This window comes from Myxocyprinus asiaticus, chromosome 1 (assembly GCF_019703515.2).
Source record: "Myxocyprinus asiaticus isolate MX2 ecotype Aquarium Trade chromosome 1, UBuf_Myxa_2, whole genome shotgun sequence".
Classification (NCBI taxonomy): domain Eukaryota; kingdom Metazoa; phylum Chordata; class Actinopteri; order Cypriniformes; family Catostomidae; genus Myxocyprinus; species Myxocyprinus asiaticus.
The window spans coordinates 15,620,885-15,645,606 of record NC_059344.1 but is presented as its reverse complement, the minus strand read 5'-3'; the positions used below and the strand labels follow the sequence as shown (position 1 = coordinate 15,645,606).

The following is a 24,722-nucleotide window of genomic DNA, read 5'->3' as shown; positions in this document are numbered from 1 at the left end:
ATGGAATACCAGGTAGAAGCGGGCCGTCTAGTATGCATGGTATGCAGCTGTCCGTTGCCTTCGCTGCACCTGGATCACATCAAGAGCCACGTTCTGGATCTGCATCCGAACTCTCTGCTGTGCAGTGCTGAGGAAAAACATTCCATCCTGCAGACCTGGGCCAAGGCTAACGGTGAGGGCAAGGACGAAACAGAACAGACAGAAAAAGGGAGTTTGGTAGAGAAGACTGTACACAGAAAGGATTTGTGAAAGGGGAAAAGGAGAATAGATAGATAGACAGACAGACATAGATAGATAGATAGATAGATAGATAGGAAAGTATAAATGATAGATTGATAGATGGATGATAGATGGATATATGGATGGATGGATGGAATGAATGATAGATGGATATATGGATGGATGGATGGAATGGATGATAGATGGAATGGATAATAGATAGATAGATGGATGGATAGAATGGATTATAGATATGAAACTGATTTAGCCCTATATATCATGGTTGCTCTGCATAGTTCTGTGAAACTTGTGTTTAAATGGAAGTTTGTTTTTTCTACATGTGTTTCCTATTTGTCTTTACTATTTGTCACACAGAACCTGATACATTACAAATTGTCAAATCGGAGCATGATACCAAAGAGGTAAAGATAGCTGGTTCAGCCCCATTTTTCCGTCTGGACACAAATCCCATCGAGGGAAACTTGGAGAGTTACAAGGGAGGAGCTGAGAATCCACCAAACACTGGCCAGAGGCCCCAGTCTATACCATTCCCCAGAAAGAGAAGACTGAAATACGGCACCCCCTGGCGTCTCCGCCTTGATTATTTAGTGGCATATGGCCCTCCGGATAATCCACTCTGCTACTGTATGGTGTGTTCTGAGCATCTGCCTGTGCCAAGAGTCAGCAACTTCCGTAAGCACATCCAGGCGTGCCATCCGCAAACAAGTGACCTCAGCCGAATTGAGAGAGATGCTGTGATCAGCACCTGGACGAAAGAGGAAAATATTGACTCTGCTCCACTGATGGAGGATGGTAAGTACAAATACAGACAACCATAGAAATACCACTAATATACCATGCAGATCAAATATAGAGAGAAGTGGGCCAGAAACGGAATGCCAAATTAATCATTTTGTACTAAAAGAAAATCATAGTTTAAGAAACACTAGTTAGAACTGGAAGGGAAGCACAGATCACTCATAAATAATACTAATCTATAATAATAATAATAATAATAATAATTATTATTATTGTGTCAGCAATGTTGCTCCCAAAAACTGTTTATCAAACTATTACTCAACAGTAAAAAAAAAACAAAAAAAACTAATAAATAGCAAAAATAAAAATACCTAATGAAAATAACTGACCAACTTCAGAACTGCTTTTGTAATAATTAAAAATGTCAATAGGCAAAAGAAAGAAATATGAAAGCTAAAATAAATTTGCTACAACCACAAATATCTGCATCTGGATTCTCCAAACCTTCCTAATAGCCCAGAGCATTTACATTTCAAACTCTGTCAATCATATACATCTCATTTTAATTATTCCGTTGTAAAGTCTCGCCTGTTTGAGAGATCGACCAATCATTATATTGAGAAGCCGGGCATCCAGGTGGGGGCAAAAATGCATTTATTGAAAGCCCAACGTCCAATAAACAATCAGATCCAATTTTTCTACTGCAAATAGTGCTCATGAATCTTCCATAGACTCCCAGAGAAGTATGGCATCTGGACAGGACCCAAACTTATGTGTTTGGAGTATTTTATCCAATCAACATAGATCTTTTCCAGCATTGATTTGAATGGTACAGGTACAGTTGAAGTCAGAAGTTTACATATACCTTAGCCAAATACATTTAAACTCAGTTTTTCACAATTCCTGACATTTAACCGTAAAAAACATTCCCTGTCTTAGGTCATTAGGATCACTACTTTATTTTCAGAATGTGAAATGTCAGGGGCCTGGGTAGCTCAGCAAGTAAAGACGCTGACTGACCACATCTGGAGTTGCAAGTTCGAATCCAGGGCGTGCTGAGTGACTCCAGTCAGACTTCCTAAGCAACCAATTGGCCCGGTTGCTAGGGTGGGTAGAGTCACGTTGGGTTAACCTCCTCATGGTCGCTATAATGTGGTTCTCGCTCTCAGTTGGGTGCGTGGTGAGTTGTGCGTGGATGCCGCAGAGAATAGCGTGAAGCCTCCACACGCGCTATGTCACAGGGCTTTGTGATGGCCACTCCAATACTTTGAGTTTGTTGTCCTTAAGCCATTTTGCCACAACTTTGGAGGATGCTTGGGGTCATTGTCCATTTGGAAGACCCATTTGTGACCGAGTTTTAACTTCCTGGCTGATGTCTTGAGAAGTTGCTTCAATATATCCACATAATTTTCCTTCCTCATGATGCAACAGTCCCTCCTGCAGCAAAACACCTCCACAACATGATGATGCCACCCCCATGGTTCACGGTTGGGATGGTGTTCTTCGGCTTGCAAGCCTCACCCTTTTCCCTCCAAACATAACGATGGTCATTATGGCCAAACAGTTCAATTTTGGTTTCATTAGACCAGAGGACATTTCTTCAAAAAGTAAGATATTTGTCCCCATGTGCACTTGCAAACTATAGTCTGGCTTTTTTATGGCAGTTTTGGAGCAGTGGATTCTTCCTTGCTGAGCAGCCTTTCAGGTTATGTCGATATAGGACTCATTTTACTGTGGATATAGATACTTGTCTATCTGTTTCCTCCAGCTTCTTCACAAGGTCCTTTGCTGTTGTTCTGGGATTGATTTGCACTTTTCGCACCAAACTACATTTATCTCTAGGAGCTATGATGGCTGAGTGGTCTCATTGTGTTTAAACTTGCATACTATTGTTTGTATAGATGAACAGGGTACCTTCAGGCGTTTGGAGGTCTTGGCTAATTTCTTTTGATCTTCCCATGATGTCAAGTAAAGAGGCACTGAGTTTGAAGGTAGGCCTTAAAATACATCCACAGGTACACCTCCAATTCAGTACACCTCCTATCAGAAGCTAATTGTCAAAAGGCTTGACATCATTTTCTGGAATTTTCCAAGCTGCTTAAAGGCACAGTTAACTTAGTGTATGTAAACTTCTGACCCACTGGAATTGTGATATAGTCAATTAAAAGTGAAACAATCTGTCTGTAAACAATTGTTGGAAAAATGTCTTGTGTCATGCACAAAGTAAATGTTCTAAATGACTTGCCAAAACTGTATAGTTTGCTAATATTAAATCTGTGGAGTGGTTAAAAAATGAGTTTTAATGACTCCAACCTAAGTGTATGTAAACTTCTGATTTCAACTGTATCTGCCATAGACTCCCATTGAAGCACGAATTCAAAAGCGCTCTATGGGCCATGCATCCACTGACTTCTATGGACATATTCATGTAGAAAAACATGGATTACATTACTCGAATAAACAGTGAAAGCTGTTTGAGAACAATGTTTATTTTTGCAGTTCTGTATGTTGGCACTAGTGGCGCAGAAATTACTCAGATTCGATGAGTATCTTTGACTCATTTTCCAGTAAAAAAATTTAAACATCCTGAAAAAAATATAGAAATTAATTAATTATCTGAAACAAGTACTAGAAAACAAGACAAAGATACTGATTAAGATTTTTTGTTGTGTGTGTAGTGACTGATCATACTTTGTTTTTCATACTTAATTGTGTCTATCCGTTATATATACATTTCTCATTACATTGTACTTTCCATTTACATTCTTTTCAATAGACACAATTATTTATTACTTTTTCTCTTTTTGTGTGTGTTAATTTCCCCCCACCACCCATACATTATTCATCAAATAAAATAATAACATAAAAACAAAAACAAATAAGTGCTTGCAAATGTTAACCCATCGTTTACACATATATACACAGACATATATCTCACAATTTTAATTCCAAATAAGTAATAATAAGTAAAAAAAATTTTTTAATTTTTTTTAAAGGACTTGGTAAAGAAATTCCATTTAACTCGTATTTTAAAGGGACCATGTTCTACGTTTTTTAAAGTACCCCCTCCCCTCCCTTTAAGTTCACTTGTAATGTAATGTTTGCATTGTGATCATTAGAGTAAAAAGGAATGCTGTTAATAAAAGATAAATACTGTTATCTATCATATCCACCATATCCTCTGCAAAGTCTAAATTCTCTCTTTTTTTTTTTTTTTTTTTTGCTAATAAAGACCTACAGAGTGTCACTGTCACTGAGAAAGCCATTGCTGATGCACAGGTGTCACCTGTGAAAATCACAGAGCAAGGAAGCAACGAAACAGAAGACAAAAACAGCACAAACATCACACCATCAGCACCGACGGTTGGGCGGAACAGACACTACCCGGGTAAGGACCAGCGGCGTAATTACCAGGCACGCTGGCGGATGGACTTCCTGATGGACTACAACTGCAGGAAGCACGGATTGATCTGCATGGTGTGTGGCGCTTCACTCGCTACCCTTAAGGTCAGCACAATCAAAAGACACATCCTACAGGTGCACCCTCACTCCCTGGACTACGGCCCAGATGAGAGGCAGCTGGTCCTCCTTAGCTACAACCAGATCTCCCTGCACTTTCATTCTGATGACTGTTTTTCAGGCTCAAACCTCACCCATAAAGAGAATGCTAATGAGTATGATAATGCAAATTTAAGTACTGGACAAACTTCGAGCCAGAGCACAAATGAAAGAGAAGAGGTTGGGATGAGTTTTTGACATCCTGTTTTTGTTTTGTTTCCTTCACTCAGGAAGTTTGCTGCGGGGTTAAACCAATGTTTTTTTTTTTTTTTTTTTGTAAGGATATGATATAGTTTGACAATAATTGCACTTTCTGTCTCCAACAAAGTAAGTTAAAACATGTTCAATAAGTTTAAAAGGTTTATTTATGTTTAACATGAGACAGAATCTGAAATGTTCCCAATAACTAATTTAGCTGAACTTATGTTATTTCTGTGGACAAACGCTCTTATATGCATCTCTTTTTGTACAACACAGACTGACAATACTGTTATTGATGCTGCACACGTGATATTTTGCATGAAGTCACACTTTACAGTGGACAACATTATTTTCTTAATGTACCGAAAATGTATTGGGTACAGGTGTTTTGGCACTGTTATCAAGCAGGCATACTTTGTGCAAGGGCAGAAAATGTCCAATGATTTAACTTACCATGTCTTGTATCTCATTTTACCAATCTGAAAGAAAAATGAGCAAAAATATTGAGAAATATGATTTCTAATAGTAATGTTAAATAATATATAACCCAAACTGGTTCAGTTCACCAAAAGGTAATATTGAAATAAAAATCTTTATTTACTGTATGCGGAATTCCTGTTTAGGCAAAGTGTAATTTCTATTGAGCCATATGTAAAGGTCCATGTCTCAGGGAGCATGTCTCGTCATTGGTAACTTAATATAATAAGAATATTTTGCATTTATGGGTCATCAACAGTTATATTCAAAATGAGTCTTTACTGAGTCAGCAGACAAGAGATGTGCACTATATGGCCAAAAATATGTGGACATCCCTGTCTATGTAATTGTTTTGGCTATTACAGTCAATTCTGTGAGGACAAATCTAAAAGGAATAGTTCACACAAAAATGAAAATTGTCTCATCTTTAATCACCTTCATGCCATCCAAGATGTGTATGACTTTCTTTCTTCTGCAGAACACAAGCAAATATTTTTAGAAGAATTTAGAAGCTCTGTAGGTCCATACAATGCAAATTTTTGAAGCTCCAAAAGTGCATGAAAGCAGCATAAAAGTAATCCATACGACTCCAGTGGTTAAATCCATGTCTTCAGAAGTGATATGATAAGTGTGGGAGAAAAACAGATCAATATTTAAGTCCTTTTTACTATCAATCTCCACTTTCACATCCTTCTTTTGTTTTTTGCGATTTGCATTCTTGCACACCGCCACCTTTTGGGCAGTGAGGAGAATTAATTGTAAAAAAAGGACTTAAATATTGATCAGTTTCTCACCCACACCTAAAATATTCTGAAGACATAGATTTAACCACTGGAGTCTTATGTATTACTTTAATGCTGCCTTTATGTGCTTTTTGGAGCTTCAGAATATTGGTACCCATTCACTTGCATTGTATGGACCTACAGAGCTGAGATTATTATTTTTTTTTTCTAAAAATCTTTGCTTGTTAAACAGAAGAAAGTCATACACATCTAGGATGGTGCATGAGGGTGAGTAAATGATGAGACAATTTTCATTTTTGTGTTAACTATCCCTTTAATGCTACACCATACAATGTCATTAGAGATGTTTTTATATATATATTATATGTATATATATCTATTGTTGCATCAGTTTGGAGAGGGCCCTTTTCTATTACAGCATGATAATGTGCCTGAGCACAAAATGAGATCTATCTACTGTAGAAATGGTTTACTGAGTCTAGTGTGGTAGAATTTTAATGTGCCCATACCTGAACCACATTGAACATCTTTGAGATCAATTGAAACACTGACCATGATCCATTACCCAATGTCAGTGCCTGATCTTACTAATGCTCTTGGGACTGAATAATAGCAATCCCTTGCATGTTCCAGCACCTAATGGAAAATCTTCTTGTAAGAATGAAAGCTGTTATAGCAACAAAGGGAGGGCTTACATTTTATTTTATTGCCATGCTTTTGAAATGAAATATCCAATATGACGCAAGAGTGAGGTCAGGCACTGACGGTTGGTCATAGGGCCTGGTTCGCTGTTAGAATTCATCCTAAATGTGCGTATTGTGAAGGTCAGTTCTGTTACACCAAACTAGTGAATCATTTAGGGACTTTCACTTTGCTCTGGGGGCGTTATCATTTTGGAACAGAAAAGGCCCTCCCCAAACTGTTGCAACAAAGTTGGAAGCACACAGTTGTCTAGAATATTATTATTTGGAGTAGAATTAAGATTTTTCATTGGAATTAATGGCATATCCAAACCTGTTAATTAGTACTTTTGACTGTATAGTGCATGTTCTCTTTTTAATCATTAACACTTCCTTGTTACATTTACCGTATCTAGAGAGATAAGGTATGAAAGTGAAATGGATCATTAACAAATTCCCTTTGTGCTGATATGCTAAGTACTCACCATTATAGCTTTGGACACCCGCATGTCTCTAGCAAACTGTTGTGTCGTCTGGCAGAGTGAATTGAAACTCATGTGTCAGCATCTCTCGGGGATTGAAATCCGATGAGGACAGCAAATGTTGTTTCACCTCTTCTTTTAATGGCCTTGAAGGTTTCGAGCCTGCCAAAGCTGATGCTTATAAAGGTACAGTATATTCCTGGTTCAATACAGGTGAAGCTCAATCGACAGCATTTAATGTTGATTACCACAAACATTTTCGACTCGCTCCTACTTTTCTTTAAAAAAGCAAAAATTTCAGTTACAGCGAAGCACTTACAATGGAAGTGAATGGGGCCATTTTTCTTTCCAGGGCTTAAAGGGTAGTTCACCCAAAAATGAAAATTCTCTCTTCATTTACACTATCTTTGGCACTATATGGCCAAAAATATGTGGACACCCCTGTCTATGTAACTGGTTTGGCTATTACAGTCAATTCTTTGAGGACAAACCTAAAAGGAATAGTTCACACAAAAATTAAAATTGTCTCATCACCTTCATGCCATCCAAGATGTGTATGACATTCTTTCTTCTGCAGAACACAAACAATGATTTTAGAGGAATATCTCAGCTCTTTAGGTCCATACAATGCAAGTGAATGGGTGCCACAATTTTGAAGCTCCAAAATCCACATAAGGGCAACATAAAAGTACTTCAGACAACTCTGGGGATTAAATCCATATCTTCAGACACAATATGATAGGTGAGGTTTAAGTGAATATTTGTTTTTACTATAAATTCTTCTCCCTGCTCAGTCATTCTTCTTCTGTTTTTGGTGATTCACATTCTTCATGCATACACCCCCCACTGGGCAGGGAGAATTTATGATAAAAAAATTACTTCAAAATTGATCATATTGTGTCTGAAGATACTGATTTATCCACTGGAGTCATATGGATTACTTTTATGCTCCCTTTATGTGGATTTTGGAGTTTCAAACTTTGGCACCCACTCACTTGCATTATATGGACTTAGAGAGCGGAGATATTCTTCTAAAAATCTTTATTTTCTGCAGAAAAAAGTAAGTCACACACATCTAGGATGCCAGGAGGGTGAGTAAATCATGAGAATTTAAAATTTTGGATGACCTACCCCTTTAAAAGGCAGAAATGTGAAGCTTATAATTTTATAAAAGCACTTAATTGAGCTTAATTTGTTTTGAGCCCAGAATGTTCCTTTTAAATGATGGCGTGGAATTCCATTCAATTATGTAATGTCAATAGGGGAAGTGAAACCAACTGATCCATCTTCAGTGGAAATTCTGCTCTGTTTCAAAGAACAAATCACTTTTGAACCAAATAATCAAAGGAGAATGAAACTTGTGCTATCACATTACAGCTTTGGCAGACCTTACCTGTTTGGTTGAGAGAGCTTGTTTTCTTTCCCATATGCATTTTGGAAGTATTTGGACTGTGGAAGCATTTGCGGCATTTCAAACACTCATATTCCCTCAACCCAGGAGATTCCTGGAGGAGGTCATGCTAGCTACACATGCTTCTTTATGTCACTGAATGTGTGATTTTGCATCCTCTTTTAACCACAAAATCTACACAACAAAGTGTTTTTCACTTTGATATTGAATAAGTTAGAAGTAGATAATTGCTGTCGCCAAGCACTTAGAGTGAATCTGTTGGTTTAATGTCCAGACACGTATGCTTTACCTTGGATGTTAGATTATGGGGGCAGGTATCGAATGTCTGGTAGTAACATCAGTAAGATTAAGTTATGTATTTGTCCTCACATGTACATACCGTTTTTGTACTGAGCGCTAACAGTCGGTTGGATTCCCATACCATTCTGGAATATAATTAACTGCAACTTTAATAAACAATAAGCAAAAGCATCCATTCTGTCTGTGTACAGTGTATTGAAATAAGTCTAAGGCCTTCTGCATTATTTAACACTTTTGATAACAATAATACATATTTTCAGGGGAAAAAAGCAAGCTCAAGCACTTCATCTGCTTTTGGCATTTTTATTAAGTTCACTTTGACATCATTACAGGGACCACAAGTTTTCCTGTTTGCATCTTTACCCCACCAAAAGCTCCCACATATTAACTTAATTCAAAACTAACAAACGTAGATGTTAGTCATCACATCTAGTTTTTTTTTTTTTTTTCTTCAGAGAAAGAGTCAAAAGAAAAAAAATTATGTGACTTCAGTCACCCATTCTCAAAGAGAGAGACTGATAAACACAGGAAAGAACAGCAAACATGCTAATGATCTTCAGGAATAAGTTAAAAAATATTAAACCGAAACAGCCTCAAGAAAAGCAGATACTCTGACATGGAATCTAAACAGAAAGGTCTACATCTATTAAAAAAGTATATAGTCATAATTTACCCTTAAAATGGAAGAAAACAAGACTTTGTGGCAATACAAATTGTCAGAGCTTGACCTGTTCTCCGAACGTAATACCGCACCTGTGATCCCACTTGTAAAACATGCTCGCCGGGCAACACGATGACAGGACACTTGTCTGAATGCGATCATGTGTAAACGTGCACAAAACACAAAAAGGGCACGAGAGAGCAAAAAATACATGACATGAAGTGCATGAAAGTATCTTTTAAACTGTGATTATGCTTGCGTTAAATGTTTTAAATGCTCTGCAAGAGGGTTTCTCGGTGGTAGATTTGGACACAAAAGTTTGATGACATGCTTCCAACCGCGTCAGCTGGAATGTTATATGATTGCTGCGATGAAACATTTAAGAGCTGAAAGACCATATAGTAATAAAAGCAATTGTTTTATGTAATATGAACGCAACTATTGATACATGGTAGATATTCCATTTAATGTCATAATGTAAAACTGTGTGCACAAATGCATTCGAGTAGTCTTTGGGCAGGCTGACACCGCATTAAAAACACAATGGCCCACCTGAAGCCAATCTGCTGCCATTTTACTGCATCAACCTTACCTTTCAGCAATAACATGCCCATTATAGTTTTATTTCTAAGCCAACTGTGTTTGCAGTGAGGTCTCAATTTCTCAAACAGTGTTACAACATACAATTAAGAAGACATTTCGAGCTTCAAACATCCAATAAATATTCAAACATCTTCTGTGTCCAAGGTGGTAATTGATGGCCCGAAATGCTGACTCAAGACCAGTTTTACCTTTAAAATTGTTACCGTATGAATGATGGATACTAGCCCTGTTTCAACAATGATAGATGACTTATGGAGCCCAACATGGACACTTCATATCGAACAGACTATTGCCTTCCTCTCCTATATTCTGATGCTCTGACGATCCTATACATAAAACTCAACCTTAAGGATATTAATATCTGTTACAAAGCCAAATGTCAGACATAGAACTTAAAGCAGCCATCCTAATTGAGATATAATATAATAATAACTCTTACCTGAATAGTAATAACAATAACATATTCATGTGAACTCAACTCAGATAATAGAGAGCAAAAGAGGTGTGAAAGAGACAAATATAAGAGCTGTATATTTGTTTTTTAAATATAAAAAGCAACACTAACTACTTCACAGCAAAGAGCCTGTTGTAACCTTACTATATATACATACACAAAATTAAAAATTGCGCCAATAACAGGTAGGATAGTGAACTAGACCAACTTATCACTGCTGGTAGCCTGACCGATCGTCATGAGCCAGATCAGACACATATAATACACGTTTGTCAAAGAACTAAGGAAAGGAGGAACAAGTATGTGTTGCAGAACGTTTTTTAAAGTACAGACATTTGCTTTAAAGTCAAACACCTGTTTTTATTTCCACCCACCCAAACAAACACTCAAAACCAGGTGACAGATTCAGTCTAGTTCACAAATCCTTCCCCACACTGGCCATCGACATGGACATCCAGTTGCAGCATTACATCATTCCAGTGTTGGAAACATCAGCTTCTGGAGCCCCAAGCTTCTTTCCCTAATGCTTGTTATTAAGCTGCAGAGTTAACATTGAATATCAAGAAGCTTCTTAGATTTTACATACTAGCTGGTTCAGTGCAGATGGTGGTTTTAAGGGGCGAGGTTAAACAGGGGATCGGAGGAAAAAAGGGAAAGGGGTGGTGCCAAGTGGGAGGGAGGGGAGGCAGCTAAAGATAGAAGGATGGTAAACATGGTAACGAGGGATCTGTAGAGGAGGATCAATCCGTTTTACAGCGTTTCATCGCTCCTGGGAGTTTCTCTTGTAGCCTGATGGAGAGAGTTGAGCACAGGCAGAATGAGACGAGTGCCCATTAGGTGGCAATATTACTACGTGCAAATCAAGGTCTTATTAATTGGCAGCCATTTCCAAATCTCATAGCACGTACACAAATGATGCATTACTACTTTGAATTGTTTCTCCACTCAAAGCACTTACTTGGCAATTGTATTGTTGACTTGAGTGCGTGCAATGTCAATGTAATGATCAATCTGGGTCTATGGAGAGAAGAAAATGAGGTTGAATTGTACGTAACAATAACTGTAATACTTGATTTTTACAATTTCTAAATGAAATGTGGAGTGGAATGAAAAGGCAAAAGTTGACTTTCAAGTCTATATGGTGATGATGATTTTGGTCCCTAGATATGGTTTGGATCCCTACTTTTTAAATTAATATCCGTTTTATCATCTGCCAAGTAAAAAACGTGAGTCTGATTGCTTAGAAAAGTCATACTACACCTCTCCTTAAAAAGCAGCACAATTTGAGGTATCATTCATTCATGTCTGTATTACAAACAGTGCAGGATGAATTGTGTGCCAAAATGTAATACTTAGGTTTAGGAATTTCAACAAACCCTAAACCTTAAAGGGATAGTTCAGCCAAAAATGGAAATTCTCACCCTCATGCAATCTCAGATGTGCATGACTTTCTTTCCTCAGCAGAACACAAACTGAGATTTTTAGAAGAATATCTCAGCTCTGTAGGTCCTCACAATGCAAGTAAATGGTGATCAGACCTTTGTAGCTACAAAAAGCACATAAAGGAAACATAAAAGTAATCCATATGTCTCCAGTGGTTAAATCCATATCTTCTGAAGCGATATAATAGGTGTGGGTGAGAAACAGATCAAAATGTAAGTCCTTTTTTTTTACTCTACATCTCCACTTTCACTTCTACATCTGAAAGTGAAAGTTAAAATGGAGATTTAGAGTAAACATTTTTAAATATTGTTCTGCTTCTCACCCACACCTATTATATCACTTCTGAAGATATGGATTAAACAGCGGATTGATATGGATAACTTTTGTTTCCTTTATGTGCTTTTTGGAGCTACAAAGGTCTGATTGCCATTTACTTGCACTGAATGGCACTTGGAGGGGTAATCACTGGCACGCCAGCAACGGCGAGAGATTAGACCATTTTATTTATATAAATTCCGCACCTGCACATGGGGGGGGGTTGGTTATCGGCACAGACATTGAACAGGAAAAAAAAATTAAAAAAAATGGCACTCCATGTTAAAAAGGTTGCCGACCCCTGGTATGGACTTTCAGAGCTAAAAATCTTTGTTTGTGTTTTGCTGAAGAAAGAAAGTCATACACATCTGAGATGACATGAGTGTGAGTAAATGATGAGAGAATTTTCATTTTTGGCTGAACTATCCCTTTAAGTATGAACAATATTAAGCATTGCTAATTAATATACAGATATTTATTTAGGTCTTAGTCACTTTTTACAAACATTCCTGAAAGCGAAACTGAATAGTCTGAATAGTTACGAATCACATACAACAATCAATGAAAGGTCATTTTCTGAGTGCTGTGACTTTATTTTCTCCCTGTGAAGATTTTTAAAACTGGGTTATACTGAAGTTTTGAGGTCACTGCATAGCACTCTGTGCAATGGGAATTAAAGAGACAGTTTAGAGTTTTGTGGCACCATTATGGATGCATCAGTATGGCCATAAATGATCTTCATTAGTGCTGTATTTAATTTGGGAGAAAGAATAGGAACTTGCAACAGACATTCGTTTAATTCTTATATAAAAACTATTAAGACTTGACAAATGCTTAAAGAAACGATTATGACAACGTCTTGGGAAAGGGCTGACATAAGACTCCTCTGGTGTAATAAACATACTGATCACTGATTACTGTTCACTCTGTGTGGGCCAACTGTTCTGAAATGCTAAATGCATTTGAGCATGTACGTCACCTCTCATAAAAAGCACGACTGCTAAGGCTTTACAAAAGGAAATCTGTGAGTGCATTTTAAATTCTTGTAGTTGTTAGGCATGCAGCACAACCATTTACTTTGCAAAGGATTCTTCAGTCTCATTAGAAATCACTAGAAACAAGAACAACCTGTAACACTAGTTAACTTGTATTAATTGCTACATTCAGGGATGCATGACCGATTAATACTATGTCCCTTAACCCCCATTGGGAAAATTATTTACTATGAAATCTATTACTATTTATGAATTTGTTAATACCCGAGCTAAATTTCAAGTGTCATAGCAAAGGGTCCGAATACTTGTCAATGTGATATTTCAGTTTTTTTCTTTTTAATAAATTTGCAAAGTTATCTGGTTTTTGCTTTGTCATTATGGGGTATGGAGTGTAGATTGATGTGGAAAAAATAATAATAATTTAAAGCATTTTAGCATAAGACTGCAACATAAACTGTGAAAAAATGAAGAGGTCTGAATACTTTCTGAATGCACTGCATTTAGATTTAAAACTATATATTCAATATTTATTTTTATACATATTCAACTACATATTCAGCATTTACATTTATAGTATACATATTTAGATTCACTGTATAAAATATTTGGATTTATAAATATATGTTCAGATTTTCTATAATTGATTGTTTTATTTTTTTTCCTCTTCTATTGGTTCCAAAAAAAGTATTGGGCACTTAAGTCACACTCTCACACACTCTCACACACTCTCACACACTCTCACACACTCTCACAAATAAATTCTTACTAGTTTCTGCAAAAAAATAATGCTTTTCCAAGCCATTTTTGTAATAATTAGTTTACAACAATTGGTAAATAATAATTTAGTGTAAGAATTAAAACAGTTCCCCACAAGTTTACACAGGTGCCCTAGCACAGTATCTACAGGTGTAGTTCATCACAGTATAACTATAGATGTTCTACAAACTGACAACCATAAAGTGTCAAAATACCTTCCTGTCCCATTTAAACAAAATATCTACTGTTTTATAATTGGAAACCTGGCAAATTTGTTTTACATAAAGCTTGCATAATGCTTAAAATCTGGCATATGATTCTTTAAAATAAATGGCACTTGGTTTGATATTTTGTTATTATTATGTAAGATTCATATCTAAATTTTGGGACCACTGTATACATGTGCATGTATTTTGGAGCACACAATGGCCATTTTTGCAGTGCAGAAATATGGATGGAGGTCTAACCTTGTTCTTCTCATAGATAGGTGGTACGCTGAAGAGAAGAATATCCGCTGCAAAAAAAAAAAAAAATGATGCAATACTGAAAGAATTCTAAATTGGCCCAACTCTAAACCAAACCTGAACTGATTTTGCACTAAAAACACAGAGTGGTGCTGAATTTGACGCATTTATCCTACCAAGGATGAGGATGGTGATGCCATTGAAGACCGCTCCAACATAAGTCAGCAGCCACATAAAAACTGCCAGCTGAAATCAGAGGGTGATACATACTGTATGTCAAAAGAACAGTGACTGGGAAATTCTCTGCATTCTTATGAAATACCACAAAGCTCAAGAACCCAATTTTCTAAAAACACATTTATAATAACAATAAAAAAAAGTGTGTTTCAATTATTATTTTTAGTTTTGTACTGTGAACGAACATCCCCCTTATTTTATACAAATCTTACTTCTAATACAAGAGTCATGGGAGGGGGAGAAAAAGGAGACAGAGAAAATCAAAGAACGAACAGGCTGCCTCTCTCAAACATCTTAAGCGCTATATATACAGTGTTAAATCTTTGCACTTATAATTGCTAAACCAGCACTGACCTTGAGGGAATCCACCAGATCCTCGACCAGAAAGAGGCGGCTCATCTTTTTGAGCACACGGTTGATGTGGTTCAGACAAAGGTCTACGTGCTTGCGGAAGGTCTCGGGTGGCACGGTAACATCCTTCTCCATCAGAGCCCTGTCAAAGGCACATGGGTCAACCCAATTAGCCTTGCCACTGCATACCCATTCAACTCCACAGTACTCTGAACTAAATCATACTTGAACAGAGCATGACATGCAAGTGTAACATGAACCAAAATGTTAAATTAAAATATATGTCATTCAAACAGCTAATTTTTTATTGTTTGTGGTGTACCATAGAAATGTCTCCAGGAAGACGAGACGAAACCAGACTATAAAAAACAAGTACCACCATGCTATTACTATGGACAGGTACCGTGTTAATACCATGGTTTTCTAGACATATTCTATGGATATACTAGGGAGGGGAAAACTGATTTACAGATGCGTCACAGTTCTCTTGAATGATTCTGGACAATCCACAAAAATGTGTAATCAGATCCATTAAAGGGATAGTTCACCCAAAAATTTAAATTCATCATTTACTCAGTAAATTTATTTCTATTGGCAGGTCAGGGCAGACATATTGTAGTCTGGCTTTTTAACAGAATCTTTATGGTCAACACACATTGTTTTACTCCCAGGTGTACTTGAAGGCAGCACAAGTACACATAACAAAATAATTCTTGGTTCGTTTGGAGTCGAACATGACAAAATGAATGATCTGCGGCTCAGCAAATTTTTTCTATACACCAAAAAGAACCGGCTATTAAGATTTGAGAGTCATAAGAGTCATTCTTTTTCTAGGAAGCGCTGTATGTTTGCTGTGTAGATTCAAAAGAATGCGTTCAAGAATCGGTCACGCTGCTGATTCCATAGCGGTGCTGCAGTGGTGCCGAGAATGGTAGCAGGAAACACTGCTGGAGCATTTTAACACGATGTTACGCCCACATCGGTGTAATCGGTTCAAGAACTGTTCTTGGAACTTAAAGTCATGAACATCATTTGGTTCTGGTATTTTGTTTTTTAAATGAAAGTGGTTCTTACTCAATTCCCAAGCTTAAAGACGACAAAACCATTTTCTCAAGTATTTATGTGACACAGAGTTTATTGACAAACCACAAACAGCCATGTCTAAAGAGGAGACTCTTACTTGAAGGGGTGTCCATCATTGGACTTCTGCACAGCCTGGACGACAGACTTGTAGATGCGAAAAGAGATGGTGACACAGAGCAGAGCCAGAAGCAGGTAGGAGACCACGCTGATCACGCTGAACGCTGCCAGAGAGAGGAGTACTAGCATCGACACGCCAAACACCACGCCGGACTTCTTAGGGTCCCGCCAATGCACCAGATCGTTCACTGCATGACAGAGAGAGTATGTGAAAACCATGTGCGTGTGGTGTTTTAAGGAAAGTATAGAGGAAAGAGAAACAGTAGCCTGTGACAAAATGATACATTTTTTGAATTGGTGGATAGGGTTGGGAATCGTAAGGAATTTTACGATTCTGGTTCCGATTCCTCTTAACAATTCTGGTTCCTTAACTGTTCCAGTAACGATTCCAATAATTCTTTTAGTACCTTTTTTTAAAAGAATTATTTGGAAATGAGAAATGCAATTCTTATTGCATTTACTACCCTCTGCTGTATGTTACCAATTGATGACATCATTTCAGATTTCTACAGAGCAGATATAACCAATCAGAAATAAATTTAATACAGTTCTTGTAAAAGGTGTGTTTGCAGACTTCGAGACATTGCAATCCAATAATAGATCCTAACTATATTTTAAATAAACAAACCTAAACCAACAAGAAATGTGAAGGCATCTTTCATTAATTCGTTTATTCTTTTATAAAATTCCACTTAATACAACAACTCTCATGCATCTTTAATGTCATATGAATAACCAGTCAGTAACTGCACTGCTTGATTTAAGTCTCACAGGTCATCATTAAATAAACAGTAACAGTTCCAGAGACAGTTTAGACTGTGTTATGCAGCCTAATGTTGTACTTCAGGCTTGTGAGACTTCAACAGTTCTTATTTAATTTTAAGTTGGACATTCATAACTTGCACATTAGTATAAGATTACTTGTATACTGGACTATAAATGGAAGCGTTGTATGTTTCGTGCTGTAGATTCAAAAGAACTGGCTCATAAGAATGGTTCTTTCAAGATCAGACTATACCGGAAGCACCGTATGTTTTGCGCTGTAGATTCAAAAGAACCGGCTCCTTTGAATAATTCTTTCGGGAACCAAACTATACTGGAAATCTGCGTTTTGCAATGTAGATTCAAAAGAGCCAGCACTTGTAGAACTGTGTGTTTTACGCTGTAGAGTCAGTAGAGGGCAGCGCTGCTGCAAGAGATGTGCTGCTGGAAACACTGTCAGAGTATTTCAGGACGGTGTTCCAGCCACATCGGCGGAAAACTGCACGCTGGAGAACCATTAACGGAACCGACAGTCATGAAGATCATACGATTCTGATATTTTTTTTAAAGAATGGAACCGGTTCTCGGTTCCCAACCCTAGACAATCACAATCTAAATTTCAAGCAGCTGTAAAAGGCTGTAACAAATTATTTTAATTGGTCTCTTTTTGTAGTTAACTGAACTGTAAAATCATTAGTGTTCCATCAATAATTATAAAGAGCACTTATTTTCCATTCTGCTGCAGTTACTTAATGCAGTGAGAGTTTGAGTGGCTGGTGATGCATGTGTAAGGAAGCTTTTAAAGAAGCTTTACATAAAAAAGCTTCCATGTGGAGCGATGGCTTGAGAGGGTTCAGCTCTTGTGCATTACAATTTCATAAAAGATGGTGGTAATCACAACATCTATATTCATAAAGCTGCACATTTTGGTCACCAATTTTTCTAAATTATTATTTTTTAAATTTGAAGTTAAATGAACATCTCCATTGCAGACAAAATTTTATATATATATATATATATATATATATATATATATATATATATATAAAAATTTAATTGAAAGTCATCCAGATTTATTAAGATGCACAATTATGTCTCCAATTTGACAACCCAGAAGAACAGAACAAAGCTGTCCACAAAAAAAAAAAAAAAAAAAAAAAAAAAAAAATTATATTATATATATTCCTGGCAAAAGCGAACAATGTTGAATGCTTTCTTCCTGGACGAGGGATTCATCGGGCATGTGTGGTGATGGGTCCTGTATCACAAGACCTAACACATACAAGCCTGGCTGGTTGAAAACAGTCACGTCTTCCACTGTTACTATGTTTGGTCTGTCTGCTTGAATACATCATCACAATAGCACTGATATGGCCCTTTCACTCGAAGTAACTCTAATGCATTCTTGCATTCACTTCAAGCATTGCATACATTGTTACTACGTGCAGGTTTTCCAGAAGTTTTCAGAGAATGTTTAAACTGAAATTCAGTAAAGGTTTTTTGACAGGAGTTCAAATATTTGTGGTGTAGACAGACTTTTCATTCATATTTACAAAAGATTTCAAGACTATTCTCTAAAAATGTAAATAAAAATGTAAATAAATAATTTGAGTGTAAAAAAAAAACTCAAAATGAGTTCATACTGGACAATATATTAAAATATATTCATGATAATTTTATAGTCCCAGAAAAATCAAGCATGTGATGAATTATTGTGATGATCTGTGCTTTGTATTTTATTTAGATCTCTAAAGAGCATGTCATTAGACTAGTCTTGCAATGCCTCCCTGTCTCACAAGCAGGGCCGTAGCTAGTGGGTTGAAAGGTGGTAACGATTCTAGGGGCCCACATATCCAGGAGGGCCCCACAACAAATTCTGAACAATTTTTTTTTAATAGGAAAGGGGCCCAGAGCAACATAGAGTCAGGGGGCCCAGAATACCTTGCTACAGCCCTGCTCGTGAGTATGATAATAATCAAACTTCAGTAGCAAAAAGAGCAAGAGTTGTCAATTTCGATTAATTTTTGTTTATTAGTTTAAATGGTCAGTTTCAATAAATCTATTCAAATCAAAACTCAGATACAACCGTTTCTGTCATCACTCAAAAATGTTCACTGAGGGGAGTCACGTGACGCCATGCGAGAAGCGGACGTGTAAACGGTGAGTTTTTAATTATTTTTATGTCATAAACCGGTGAGATTCGATACACCCTGCTACATATCGGTTCTTTGAAGTCAACAAGGCAAAGAATTCAAAATCCTCTGGCTCTGGAGATATTAAAAGACACTTACGTGCTCAAGCTGGTGCCTCGGACAGGCCCGCAGACCAGGGACTCTGTTTGGACGGTGCGGCGGGAGAAATTCAACACCAACAGTCCAACATGTCTGTGATGTTGCCGAAAGTTGTTGCTGACTTAGAGGATCTTGCTGTAACACGTCGATCGATTACTGCGATGGAAATGAAATTCTCTGAGTTGCTTACAAGAATCAGGGATGTCGAGTGATGGATCGATTTTCTGGAGTCATCGGAGAGAGACTTGGCTGCTAATCCGCTAGCGACCAAGATAGACTTGGAACAAATTGGAAGACCTTGAGAATCGTAATCGGCAAAACAACGTCCGAATTGTTGGAATTCCTGAGCATGAAGAAGGCAGAGATATGGTGAAATTCCTAGACGAGCTCTTCCCGAGTCTGCTCAACATAACAGGCCATAAGCTGAAAACTGAGCAAGCTCAGAGTTCCAGCTCGGAGATCGGCTGAGGGAGAGAGGCCCCAATCAATTCTGGCCAAATTTCTGAAATCATCCGATAACGATCTCGTGTTGCGTGAGGTGAGGAGCAAAGGAAATCTTTCTTGGAAGAATCACAGCATTTTCTTGTTCCCAGATTTTGCAAATTCGACAAGAGCGTGATCGATTCAAGGAATACAAGAAACTCTTACATCAATGGAAGATCGCTTTTGCTCTGATGTTTCTGGCCAAATTGAGAATAGATACTAAGGATGGCCGCAAGATATTTACATGCCCACAGCAAGCATGGTCTTTCATAAAGACAATGGGGTAAGTAATTTGGTGATTTCGTGATCTCCACGTGAAATGTGAATGGGTTGGGCCACCCCATAAAAAGGAAGGTAGGTTATTTCTTTTCTTAAACGTAAGAAATATTATATTGTGTTTCTTCAAGAAACACATCTTTCCCCGCAGGAAGCTGAAAAATTTGGGAAGATATAGAGTGAACATGTTTTCTTTAGTGCTGGCTCAAGTAAGATCAGTGTAATGACCCCCCTGCTAAGTAAACATCTACATTCAAATGTCTAAAACAGATTAAAGATAAATTAGGAAGAGTCATTATTGTTTTAGCAGAAATTCAGGGGCAAAGGTTGATTTTGGCTAATATTTACACACCCAATGCTGATGATCAGGGCTTTTTTATAGATCTTTAAGGGATGTTGCAAACCGCTGGCACCCCTCATGAAATAATATTGGGAGGAGACTTTAATATTTTGATGGATTCAGTCCTTGATCATAGTGAAGCAAAAGTGTGCAAGCCCACTAGAGCAACATTGACACTTCACAAGATGTGAAAAATCTTGGTCTTACTGATATTTGGGGACTTTTGAACCCATCTGGTAGGGACTATACATTTTTTTCCATCAGTCCATAAGATTTTTTTTATATATCCAAGTCCCACATTTCTTCTGTCATTGATTGCTCAATTGGAAACATCTTAGTCTCAGATCACGCCCTGGTGAGTTTAGAGTTGTTGCCAAATATGGAGAAAAAGAAATCATACAGCTGGCGCTTTAATGTATCCCTTTTGCAAAATCCTGATTTCCAACAAACGTTAAAGGCTGAAATCAATGTTTATATGGAGACCAACTGGTCCTCAGTATCCTCTGTGGGTGTGGCTTGGGAGGCACTTAAGGCGGTTCCTAGGGGTCGGATCATACAGTATGCCTCATTCATCAAAAAATCCAAAGCATAAAAACTCGAGGAGTTGGAAGAGAATATTAAAAGTACAGAGACAGAACTGAAGTGCCAAATGTCGTCTGATAGCCTCAGAGAATTGACCCGACCGAAATACAGATATAATACTATTTTGTCGCGGAAGGTGGAGTTTTTGTTATTTAGGGCAAAACAGTCACATTTTGAGTCGGGGAACAAAGCAGGGAAGCTTTTGGCTAGATATATAAAGCAGAGAGAGTCTTTTTCTACCATTCCCTCATTGAAATCTGCTAGTGGTGAAATTTTTACTTCGGCCATTGATATTATTAATGCTTTTAAAGAATTCTATCTTGATCTTTACTGATGAAGATATTAGAAACTTTGTGGAACCATTAGACCACCCTAAACTGACGATTGAGCAAAAACATTCTCTTGACTCTGAGATAAACTTCGAGGAACTTGACGAGGTAATTAAGGCCCTGCCTACAGGCAAGGCTCTGGGGCCAGATGGCATTGCCGCTTAAGTTACTTTATAGACACCCTGTAGCGGCGGTACAAACAAATGGATTAATTTCAGATTATTTTACTCTGGACTGGGGCACCCGGCAGGATTGCCCTCTTTCCCCATTACTGTTCTGTCTTGCCCTGGAACTATTAGCAGCCGTGATAAGAAGGGAAGATGATTTTCCAGGGGTGGTGGCGGGAGGTGTGGCGCATAAGCTTTTGCTTTACGCAGATGATATTTTATTATTCGTCTCTGACCCCACTAGATCTATGCCTTGCCTCCACAGAATTATTAATTCCTTTTCTAAATTCTCAGGATACAGAGTTAATTGGTCTAAACCCGAAGCTTTGTCTCTGACAGCATACTGCCCAGTAATGGCTTTCCAACCGGGTGCCTTCTAGTGGCCCAAACAGGGTATTAAGTATTTGGGCATTTTATTCCCAGCAAATTTGTCTGATTTAGTTAGAGTTCATTTTGATCCACTAATAAAAATGTTTGAACGATGTGGGCAGGTGGGCTTCATTACATTTATCTATGATTGGGAAGGTTAATGTTATTAAAATGAATTGTATTCCAAAATTTAACTACCTGCTACAATCTCTCCCTGTAGATGTCCCCCTCTCTTATTTCAAGCAATTTGATAGCATAGCAAAGTCCTTCATTTGGAATGGTAAGCGTCCCAGATTACATTTCAATAAGTTACATAGGCCGATTGACAAATGTGGGCTAGGCTTACCCAAGATTGTTTTATTATTATGCATTCGGTCTCAGACAATTGGCTCATTGGTCACTTCCACCTGAGAGAGCCCCTCCCTGGTTTGGTACTGAACAGGAAGTTCTTGCCCCATTTCGCCATTGCAAAGCCTCTCTATCAAACTAACTGGAGAAGTTACACCCCGTTATTTCGCATTTGCACTCAGTATGGACAAAACTGTCCAGAAAGTTTAATTTTGACATTTATTTAAATGTTGCCTCGAGCATATTGCAGAACCCAAAATTATGTATTAATAAGTCCACTTTCTGCTGGTCAGAGTGGATTGTGAGAGAGGTTAACACACTCGGTGACCTATATGAGAATGGGGTGTTGAGATCTTTTGAAAATTTGGTTCAACATTTTGGGATCCGCAGATCTCAGTTTTATAGATATTTACAACTGCGCCACCTACTCTATTCTATTTTTGGGAGTAGCATACACCCCCCTAAAGCGGCAGATACTTTGGGAGTGGTGATTACTGCTTTTGGAAAAGGTCATGAGGCATCAGTGTATTACTCCCTGCTAATTCAGAGTCTGGGGGATGGAGCTTTATATTCTATCAAGAGATTATGGGAGAAAGATTTCAACTTGGTATTGGAGGAGGGAGTGTGGGTTAGGATTCTTAAAAACGTCAAGTCTGCATCTAGAGATGCAAGGGTGCATCTTATGCAATTCAAGATTTTACATAGATTTCATTGGACCCCCCCTAGATTGTATAGGCTTGGTCTTAAAGACACACCCACCTGCTGGTGATGCCAATCGGAGGATGGAGACATGGCCCATGTTTCTTGGTGGTGTATTGAGATCCAGAAATTCTGGTTGAAGGTTCAGAATTTTGTGTGTGCCGTGGTGGGCACTTGGGTTTCGTTTTGCCCCAGACTTTGTGTTTTGGGCAATGGGGCGGTCATCGATGTGGGGAATAGTCACATAGAGAATTGGGTTCTGACCTGTGTGATGATCGCCAGGCAGATTATTTTGAGGGTTTGGAGGTCAGCTGGTGTGCCCCCATTTCCGGAGTGGTGCACGGAGATGGGGAGGGTGGCAGCTTTTGAAGAGGTGTCATTGGGAAGATGGGGTAACTTAGATTTGTTTGTCGGAAAATGGGGCAATTATTTTGAGTTTTTGGAGGGCTCTCGGGGTGGGGCGTGGAGAAAGTAGTGTAGTTTTGGTTGAGTATGATATATATATTTATTGTGTGTGTGTTTGTTTGCTTTTTTTCCCATATATCTACTCATGTGTGACCACGAAGATGTTTGTTTGGGGGCAGGGTTAGGGATTGGGGGGGGTGGTTGTGGGGTTTAAATGTTGTTTGTATATATGTATGTTTTTGCTTTTCTTTATCATTGTAAGTTTTAATAAAAATGTAAAAAAATAAAATAAAATAAAAAAGTCCCCATGTGGCATTTCTCACGCATTTAAATCTTTCAGTTAACATTTTTTTTTAATAACTGTTGCTTGTTATAAAAATGTATTGTCATTTTGGTTCAAACAGGTAAATTAAACCGATTAAATATCATGTTTCCTTGTTCATTTAGTGAAAATAATTGTGGAAAACATGCCTGGCATGATTTTTAACTAGATTTGTACTGTATTGTGCTTCTTGTATTAAATATTTTGAATCGAAAAGTTGCTTGGTTGAAATGATGGTCCCTCTGACTGAAAAAAGAAAGAAAAATAAATGTTGATTATCAAAACAAAAGGATGAAAAATATTTAGATTTTTAGCTACATTGCAAGGCCCTAGTTTAAACCAACCATCTATCATTTCCAAACGTGTGCAGTACATTCAAAACAACACTACAATCTAGGCAAGCTTTGATCAATTGCATGATTAATTTTAACAGACAAAGAGATGAGAAAAAAAAAGGATATATATAAATAGGAAATATTGTTAGCCTATTTTTAAGATTTACACATTTCAATTTTATAACAATTGAATTGTGTAATCTTTAAATTAACTTATAAATTACAATTAATTTAAAGATTACACAATTCAATTTGATGGAAAAATCTCGTTATAAAATTTAAATGTGTTAAATCTTAAAAATAATCTTTGCAGTTATACAGTCAGGCAGTTATGCAGCCTATGAAAAAAAATTGTTTACAAAAACAGTCAACCACCCCACAACGGTATGTGACAAATGATTCAGAGCCTGAGAAAGCACCATTGTTTTTGTCCCTCTGACTGCTTGGGGGCCAGCGATGAGGGGTTTCCTCCCTGCTCACTGCAGGGGCCCGAGTCCCTCCCAGCATGCTTTGCTAGTGTCCATAGGGAGGCAGCCTCGGCTGAGAGCACTTGTTCATTATCATTCCCTCCCTCCCTGCCGTTAACGGACCCAGATACAACAGCATTTCACAGTGGCTGCTGAGCCGCAGTGGCCTCTTTTTAGTACTCACACAGCTCAGCTCTTAAAGACACATGCATCTAATGCATTTATATGAGTCTACGTA

General features: G+C 37.7%; 2 protein-coding genes across 2 annotated transcripts in view; one reads left to right on the top strand and one right to left on the bottom strand.

Annotated features, from left to right (window-relative positions):
• The window catches only part of LOC127441293 (zinc finger translocation-associated protein-like), an 11,944-nt gene extending 6,240 nt beyond the window's left edge, over positions 1 to 5,704 (top strand). Inside the window, exons 3-5 of the mRNA XM_051698520.1 lie at positions 1 to 172; positions 595 to 1,032; positions 4,211 to 5,704. The exon at positions 1 to 172 is cut by the window's left edge and continues 182 nt beyond it. Coding sequence (XP_051554480.1) covers positions 1 to 172; positions 595 to 1,032; positions 4,211 to 4,734 — 1,134 coding nt within the window. The 3' untranslated portion in view covers positions 4,735 to 5,704. The remainder of the gene's footprint in view (positions 173 to 594; positions 1,033 to 4,210) is intronic.
• Positions 5,705 to 9,117: 3,413 nt separating this feature from the next.
• LOC127438413 (reticulon-1-like) overlaps positions 9,118 to 24,722 on the bottom strand; it is a 33,070-nt gene continuing 17,465 nt past the window's right edge. Inside the window, exons 4-9 of the mRNA XM_051694024.1 lie at positions 16,290 to 16,497; positions 15,113 to 15,251; positions 14,698 to 14,767; positions 14,525 to 14,571; positions 11,507 to 11,565; positions 9,118 to 11,337 (exon numbers count right to left, since the gene is read on the bottom strand). Of these exons, the coding sequence (XP_051549984.1) occupies positions 11,289 to 11,337; positions 11,507 to 11,565; positions 14,525 to 14,571; positions 14,698 to 14,767; positions 15,113 to 15,251; positions 16,290 to 16,497 (572 nt within the window). The 3' untranslated portion in view covers positions 9,118 to 11,288. The remainder of the gene's footprint in view (positions 11,338 to 11,506; positions 11,566 to 14,524; positions 14,572 to 14,697; positions 14,768 to 15,112; positions 15,252 to 16,289; positions 16,498 to 24,722) is intronic.